The sequence below is a fragment of the Colobus angolensis genome, unplaced genomic scaffold (assembly GCF_000951035.1).
Source record: "Colobus angolensis palliatus isolate OR3802 unplaced genomic scaffold, Cang.pa_1.0 Scaffold125, whole genome shotgun sequence".
Classification (NCBI taxonomy): Eukaryota; Metazoa; Chordata; class Mammalia; order Primates; family Cercopithecidae; genus Colobus; species Colobus angolensis.
Window position 1 is genome coordinate 6,226,156 of NW_012113697.1, and position 8,877 is coordinate 6,235,032.

Sequence of the window (8,877 nt, forward strand, 5' to 3'; positions counted from 1 at the left end):
TCCTGCCTCAGCCTCCTAAGTAGCTGGGACTACAGGCACCCGCCAACACGCCTGGCTAATTTTTTTGTATTTTTAGTAGAGACGGGGTTTCACCGTATTAGCCAGGATGGTCTCGATCTCCCGACCTCTTGATCCGCCCGTCTCGGCCTCCCAAAGTGCTGGGATTACAGGCATGAGCCACCGTGCCCAGCCAAAGCATTTTTAAAATTAATTAATATGTTATTCCGGAATAGAATGGACTAAGGTATATCACATGTAGCAAATGTAATTATCGTGTCATGAAATTCTGTTTTGTCTTAATCTATGTATGTACACATAAACACACATACGCACATATGTAAATAGATGTGCACACCAGGAGGTCATGATGGAACCCAGTGTTTCATTTTGCCATTTAGTCAAGTGCCTCATCATAATATTTTATTTCATTTAACGTCTTTTAAGTTTATTTTGATATGTAAAATGGCAAACAAAAATCCACTAAAAACAAAAAATACATCTATGGTGTGACAGCATTTATGTAAAAGTACACGGCAGCTTGAAAGCTACCAATGGTTGGGGCCTACAACATGAGAGGCCTCTTACATATGTTAGTTCTAGTCATAAAAATCCCTGGCTGGGCACGGAGACTCACGCCTCTAATCCCAGCCCTTTGGGAGGCCGAGGCAGGGAGATCACGAGGTCAGGAGTTCGAGATCAGCCTGGCTAACATAGTGAAACCTCGTCTCTACTAAAAATACAAAAAATTAGCTGGGTATGGTGGCACGCGCCTGTAGTCCCAGTTACTCAGGAGGCTGAGGTAGGAGAATCGCTAGAACCCAGGAGGCGGAGGTTTCAGTGAGCCGATATCGTGCCATTGCACTCCAGCCTAGGTAACAGAGTAAGACTCCATCTCAAAAAAAAAAAAAAAAAAAATTATTATTATTATTATTATTTTTGAGACGGAGTCTTGCTCTGTCGCCTGGGCTGGAGTGCAGTGGCCGGATCTCAGCTCACTGCAAGCTCCGCCTCCCAGGTTCACGCCATTCTCCTGCCTTAGCCTCCCGAGTAGCTGGGACTACAGGCGCCCACTACCTCGCCGGCTAGTTTTTTGTATTTTAGTAGAGATGGGGTTTCACCGTGTTAGCCAGGATGGTCTCGATCTCCTGACCTCGTGATCTGCCCGTCTCAGCCTCCCAAAGTGCTGGGATTACAGGCTTGAGCCACCGCGCCTGGCCAAAAAAAAAAATTATCTAATATGGCAGATGGCATCTCAAGGAATAAATTTGGCTTTTCCATTAGTAGTGATCTTGGGACAAATTGGCAACTCCCGGGGGATAAAGTTGGATCTCTTTCTCTCAAGAACGTTAGGAAACTCCAAATCAAGGATTTAAATGGAATAAGCTAAAACCAAGTAGAAAACTCAAGAGAAACACTTTTTAATCTTAGAGTGAAAAAGGCTTTCTAATCATGACTCAAAATCCAAATGATTGACAATTTTACCTAGAAAAGCAAAAATAAAAACTTTCTGCATGGCAAAAAATTTCCACAGGAATAGCCAACTGACAGATGTTACACAGGGAACGAATACTTGCAATTTATATTACGGAAAAGAGGTGAATCTCATAGTCCATTAAGAATTAGAGCATCTAGAAATTGATGGGAAAAAGACTAATAATTTATTTGAAAAACAGTCAAGGACACAGAGAGACAGTTTACAGGAAAGGAAGCACAATGACTCAAACATACGAAAAGATGCTCAAGCTCACACTATTAAGATGCTAAATATTCGACTTACACAGAGATACCATTTTCCTCCTATTAGATTGGCAAAAATCCGAAAGTGTGATTGCACACTCTACTGGAGAGGCTACAGAGAACCAGGTGTTCTCTTACCCTTATCAGACTGCAGACTGCTATGACTGTTTGTGCAGGACATCTTGTTCATGCTTGTTACAACACAGACACAGCTATTCCAAGTCTGAGAATTTATCCCGCCAATAAACTTCCATATCTAGAAAATGACATATCTAAAGGGTTATGACAGCAATATTTGTGTGTGTGTGCTTTTTTATTTAAATTGAGAAAGAGTCTCGCTCTGTCACCCAGGCTGGAGTGCAGTGGTGCGATCTTGGCTCATTGCAATCTCCACCTCTGGGTTCAAGCAATTCTCCTGCCTCAGCCCTCCTAGTAGCTGGGACTACAGGCAGATGCCACCACGCCTGGCTGATTTTTGTATTTTTAGTAGAGACAGGGTTTCATCATGTTGGCCAGGCTGGTCTTGAACTCCTAACCTCAAATGATCTGCCTGCCTCAGCCTCCCAAAGTGCTGGGATTACAGGCGTGAGCCACTACACCCAGCAGACAGCAACATTTGTAATAGTAGAATGAATCAGTCCAATGGCCATCTACAGAGTATTTAATAAATTGTTATATTTATTTAGTGCATTTACATTTATAAAAGAAGATGGAGAAGCTGTCTAGAAATGAGGACATGAAAAGATTTTCAAGACAGATTTTCAGGGGAAAAAAAAGCCAGGTGCAACACAGCAGATAGTACTTTTACTTAAATTAGGGGGAGGGGAGAAAATATATAAAATCAACACATATATATGTATACATAAAAATATACTCACAATTGCTTGTATTTACATAAAGAAATTGTGGAAGAATAGTACACAAGAAACTACTAAAAATGGTTACCTATAAATGAGGAGGGGGTAGATGAGGAACAAAAATAGAATCAAGACTTGTCACTGTCCCTGTTTTTTAGGCTGCGTGAATTTTGAAATATAGGCATGCATTACCTACTCAACACATTTAAAATGAAACAAAAGGCATTTGAGATTTCTAAAACTCTGAAATGTGGTAGAACTATCACACTTCCAAGAAGCAAATAATTAAAAAGGAATAAAAATGTCAAAAGACATGAGATAGAAAGCAACAGCTCAGCTTTGAGGGCCCAGCAAGCAGATACAGTGGAGGTCACACACTTGCCTCTGGCAAGGAAGGGGTTCAACACAGAGTGCCTGGGGGAGGTGGAGGGGTGCAGGGGGGCAGGAAGGGGGCCACCCACCAGTTGTAGCCCCAGAGGCTCAGTACTGGATGTGTCAGGAATCACAAGAAGTCAAGCCAAGTGAGGACTCAAAACAAAACCAGGATGCTCTGAAAAAGAAACCTAAGACTAGGCCAGGCACAGTGGCTCACGCCTGTAATCCCAGCACTTTGGGAGGCCGAGAAAGGCAGATCATTTGAGGTCAGGAGTTCAAGACCAGCCTGGCCAACACGGCGAAACCCCGTCTCTACTAAAAAATACAAAAATCAGCCGGGCGTGGTGGTGGGCACCTGTAGTCCCAGCTACTCAGGAGGCTGGGGCAGGAGAATCACTTGAACCCAAGAGGCAGAGATTGCAGTGAGCCGAGATCGCACCACTGCACTCTAGCCTGGGTGACATAGTGAGATTCCATCTCACAAACAGAACGAAACAAAAAAGCACAAAGATTATCCCCCAGACCTGAAGATCACGTGTCTGCAGACACACAGGTCCCCTGAATGAGAAAGACCCAGAGGTCTTTGAGAAAGCAATGAGAAAGACCCACAGGTCAGCACACTCCATGACATTCCAGAGCACCTGTGATAAAGAACCTGAAAAAGCTTCCAGAGAGAAAAATATATCCTATCCTAGACAAAGGAACAGAAATCAAACTGGCCTGATTCATTCTCAACAGCAAAACCCCACTCCAGACCCCACTCCACATGGAGCAACATTGTTGATTATCAATCAAGGACTTTACATCCCACCAGGCTAACAATCAGGTGTGGGAATAAAGGCATTTCCTGACACGTAAGCACTCCAGAGGTCAAGCTCCCATCATCCTTTCCTAGGAAGTCACCGAGGGTGTGCTTCACCTAAATGAGGGAGTTGACACTCATCGACAACACCCTACATGGCTTGGAGACTTGTTCATATCAGGAATCACTCATCTCGGCAGGGCAGAAGCTACTGACCCTGGAGCCAGGGTGACCCAGGTGTGAAGCCCAGGTTCTGCCATTTAACGGGCGGTGCAGACTGTCTTGAGGGAAAAGATGGTGTATGCTGGCGCAGATGAGACCAAGTGGCCCGGGTCTTACCCAGGGCTGCGCTGGCTGCAGACACTGCCCTGCCTCCCACCTCGCCAGTCCCTTATTCCCCTTGGGCTCCTCTCCCTTTGGTTTTAGTATTAAGTAGGCTCTTTCCTGGCAGGTGGTGGTACACTGTGTGTACAAACACAGACCCAGGAGATCTCTGCAAGGGGAACCCCTCAGGGACTGTATCCCTTCTGCTACCAAACCACCGCCTCCCAGATCGGGCATTCTGCTCTGTAATGCTCACCCCAGCAGGGGTCTGGATCTCGCTTTTCATAAGGCAGACACCAACGCTTCTCACGCCTATGCTACTTCTAACTCCCTGCTGTGGTTTTACATCACTGTCCTTCATTTATGTTGGGGCCACCCTGTGGGTTTATAGATGGGGAGGCAGCACGTTCAGCACGGGAAATGACAAGGTTCAGGTTCCAGCTGTCCTTATTTTCACCACTCATGTGTGCACGGGGACTCATTCAGCCATAACGCTCTTAGTATAAAAAAAAAAAAAAAAAAAATCTGAGTAACAGAGATGCCTCCCAAGATACATATGGGCCTCAAGGGATTCCTGCTGAGCTATTTTCAGCCCAGAGAAGTGAGACAGGAGAAGTGGCTGGACAGAACGGTCCCAGCAGTTACAAAGGTGGCAAGACCTCATCTGGAGCAGGACAGCTGTGGAAGAACAGGCTGGCACCGCATAGCAGCATAAGGCGGCCACTGTGAGCTGAAAGCGGCTTTGGTGGCCCCCATAACCCTCACCGTGACCAGCCCAGGCTGGCCCAGTGTAACCCGACCTTCCAGCGCATCTCTGTCCAATCAGGTGGTCCCCAGCCTGTAACTGCATCCTCATTTCTCTTTCTCCATGGGGGCCTGTTCCATCCATTCTCCGATGACGGAAATCATGCCCTAAACCCCTTAGACTGCTAAGGCTCACCCCGATGACCCTCCACGCTATATGCATGGTGGAGACGCTCAATTGCTGCAGCTACCAATAGGCTTCTCGCCGTCACTGAGATACCCTGGTGGGGGAGAAGCAAACAAACAAGACATAATCGAGAAAAATGATCTGTCGTGACACTCTCTGAAAGCCCTCAAAGGGATGATTATAAACAATTGAGAAAATCGTCTGGCCATTTGTTTCTGCCCTTCCCTTCATCCGCTGCTCTGAAGTTCCCCAGAGGAACAAACGTGAAAAGTACACCACAGAATACAAGGCCACCAAATCCAATAAGTAAGATTCCTCACGCTGAATTGCAGATGAGAATGGACGTCACTCTCTCGGTTCCAATAATGACCTCCCATAATTCATATGGTTGAAAATTTGGGCGATAACTAACCTCTGTTTGTTGGTTTATTTGTTTTGGAGACAGGGTCTCACTCTGTTGCCCAGGCTGGAGTACAGTGGTGCAATCATGGTTCACCACAGCCTCAGCCTCCTGGGCTCAAGGGATCCTCCTATCTCAGCCTCCTGAGCAGCTAGGACTACAAGCGTAAGCCACAATGCCTAGTTCATTTTTTTTTTTTCATTTTTTTTTTTTTGTAGAAACGGGGGTCTCGCTTTGTTGCCTAGGCTGGTCTCGAACTCGTGGCCTCAAGCAATTCTTCCACCTCAGCCTCCCAAAGTGCTGGGATTACAGGCATGAGCTACTGCATCAGGCCTAACTGTCTATATTCCAACCTCCAATCTAACTCAACGTCAACTCTGTAGCTGGGACAAGGTCCCTTCTGCTGTCGCACATGCCCTGGTGGGCGAGGGGTCAGATCTCACTAAGTGCCCCAGGGAGCTCAGCATCCGAGCAGCACCCATTCCAGGGACATCTCGAGGCTGTGGGCACAGCTGCATTGGCAGAAAGGCAAGGCAAGGCTCACCTGTGTAATGCCCACCTTGCAGGTTGCCGTGGTGGTTGCAGACAGCATACAGGTCGTACAGGAAGTCCAGCGGGTAACTGGTGGGCAGGCAGCCCGGCTGCTTCCAGGAAGGCCAGGGGCCCAGTCCCGCCTCGGGGCTGGTGCTTCTCTGGGCCACATGGGGAGCCATGTTGAGTCCAGAGAGTGGAAACTTCACCAGCGTGGAGAGCTTGTTTCTTCTCTCGCCCACCTGGCAGAACCTTTTGAGGTGGATGATGAGGATGTCAGGCAGCGTCCACAAACTCAGCTTCACCATCCCCTGCTGCAGGACTTGGCAGTGCGGACACTTCCAGGCGTCGTCCTGGGCCAGCTGGAAAGGAAAGGAAACCATCCGGACTGTGAGGCCCCCGCGGCACGTGGCCAACCCACCAAAGGCAGCCAGCCCCCTTCCCAGCCGGGGCATGGACCCCCAGGGCGGGACCTGCTCCTCCTTGGTGTAGAACTGAAAACATTCGTCCAAGGTACAGCTGTGCTGCTGGTGCGCCTGCTGCTGCTGCCACACGCTGTCGGCATCCTGCGCCCGCTCCTCCTGGAGGCTCCCGAACAGGCTGCACGGAGAGGACACCCACAGCGTTCAGAACTTTCCCGCTCCGAGACGGGTTTCGTCTATGTCTCTACTCACAGCAAACCCGCCACAAGGCATTGGCCAGGCGACGCTACCGTGCCCTGTCTATGGGTTCCTGGGGAGCTGCAGGCATCCGTCGGACTCAGCACTATATTCTACTGGAATTCCCTCTCCCCCACCAGCTCCTACAGGGACCAGGTCCTTGGCTTATTCATCTTTGTTTTCCTCATCCTAGCACAGGACCTGGCACCTAGTAGTTGATCAATAAATACTTGCTGCAGTGAACAATGTCCTTTCTTAAAGCAAGGCTGATGCCCTCAGTATCTCTGAGATACCTCAGAGGTAGCCAAGTATGGTAATGAGGAGCATGGACTCCAGCCAGAGGATCTGGGTTCAAATCCCAGCTCTACCAGTGTACGAGCTGTGTGCCCTCCAGCAATTGCTTAACCTCTCTGTGCCTCAGTTTCCACCTCTGAGAAATGTGGATTACAGGAGTACCCACCCCAGACCACCCACACATAGGGTGTGAAGATGAAATAAATCCCCTATACACCCGTAAAGTGTTCAGAGCAGTGACTGGCACGGGGTAAGTGGGTGGGTGCTACATAAGTGTCTACTGTGACTGCAGTTACTACTCTTGACTTCACCCACCACCACCACCACTGTCACTCCATTCCTGTCACTGTTATTTACATACAGAAAATTCTCACTCGGGCATCTCGCAGGAACGGGTTACACTGGCTCAAAGATGTGGGCACCCTGCCTGCAGCCATGCTGGGGGAAGCTGCATCCAGGGAAACCTGGGCACAGACAGGCCCTGTCTCAGCTCTGCAGGAGGCAAATTCCCTTGAACTCACCGCTCCTTGACAGAGCTATCCCACTCCACCGCCAGCTTCACATGTGGAGGGCCTCCTGGCCTCCTGAGATGCAAAGCCCTGAGAAGAGAACAAGGGAGCCCATCAGAAAACACAGGACCTCCTTCCCACAGCTCTTCAGGGCTCAGCAGTCTCCCCACAACCCGGGGACTGATGTTCCAAACAGAAATACCCAAACTGCCTGTAAGCCAACGTCAGCCATCCTCGGAGGCTGCTAAGTCGGCTGAAGGCTCTGTCTCAGACCTTCAGACCTACCTCATAGTGCCCTCCCCTCACTCCCATGGCAGCCTGTGAGCTCTATAGATTTGGGATTACTTTGAGGAAATAGAGCAGCTGTTCCACTGCAGCCGCAGCTACCCTCTCAGTGTCTACAGGGCATTTCCACTTGACCATCCTACACAAATACCCAATACTGAGGAAGCCCGAAGAGCTGCTACCTTTCCCCCCACTGCAGTACAGAAGGAGCACCCTTAAGCCCCCCTCCACGACCTAAGAAGTCTTCTCCTTCCAAACCCTCCAGTATACAGAAAATCCCAGTGCCCTGTCAACCTGTAGCTCTTTCCAACTACTTGGGCCCAGCCCACTTCAGAAAAGGTGGATCAGCCTCAGTACAGAAGAGATAGGAAGACAGCAAAGTGGAGGACATGAGGTTTTATCCTGAAATCAATAGGAACAGATACAAGTGATGGCAACGTCCGCACCCAAAGGAGTGTTTCAAATGTGTTGCAAGGAAAGGGGGATGTCAGATGAGTCCCAAACTATCACTAAGATGATCTGATAACAGGTTTTGAGCTCATGGAAGGCACAAAGTCCTATGTTTGAGCACGGACAGGTCTGAGCTGGAGTTGTGGCACCTTCCTGAGTGAGCCAGGAGGGAGCGAGGAACAAGGTATGTCTGGGAGAAGTTCTCCCAGCCCGGCGAGCCCTGATGGGTTGGGACAAACACTGATTGCCCCCTCATTTTCCTGTAGATGCAGAGAATCATGCTGCCTCCTCATCCTCACTCCTTCCAAAGGAGGAGAAGCGCCTTATCTGATTGGTGGGATTGTAGAAGAAGGTGGGCTCTACCTCCTGTCAGTAGGCCTACCTATGTCCTACAACCTAGCCACCTGCCGTTCTCCCCCATCCGTGCCTTGCGTTTCCTGGAAGCAGCTCTGCCTGGCAGATGGAAGACGAAGTATGTGACAAATATTCCATTCTGAGGAGACAAACTGGGGACCCCTAGATCTAAGCTTCTTTCTTTAGGTCCCCCAAATTTTCCGTTTCCACAATGACGGAGATCTGCCATTGGGGAGATCTGCCTTGGCGGAGGTCAGTGGGTGCATCATTTAATTCTGGGGGAATGGCCAGGCGCGGTGGCTCAAGCCTGTAATCCCAGCACTTTGGGAGGCCGAGACGGGCGGATCACGAGGTCAGGAGATCGAGACC

The 8,877-nt window shown here is 49.0% G+C and overlaps 1 protein-coding gene across 1 annotated transcript in view; it reads right to left on the reverse strand.

The window, feature by feature from the left end:
- Positions 1 to 8,877, reverse strand: part of LOC105505458 (ubiquitin carboxyl-terminal hydrolase 43) — a 189,244-nt gene that overhangs the window by 24,140 nt on the left and 156,227 nt on the right. The window contains exons 6-8 of the mRNA XM_011933293.1: positions 7,432 to 7,509; positions 6,431 to 6,557; positions 5,986 to 6,319 (exon numbers count right to left, since the gene is read on the reverse strand). Coding sequence (XP_011788683.1) covers positions 5,986 to 6,319; positions 6,431 to 6,557; positions 7,432 to 7,509 — 539 coding nt within the window. The remainder of the gene's footprint in view (positions 1 to 5,985; positions 6,320 to 6,430; positions 6,558 to 7,431; positions 7,510 to 8,877) is intronic.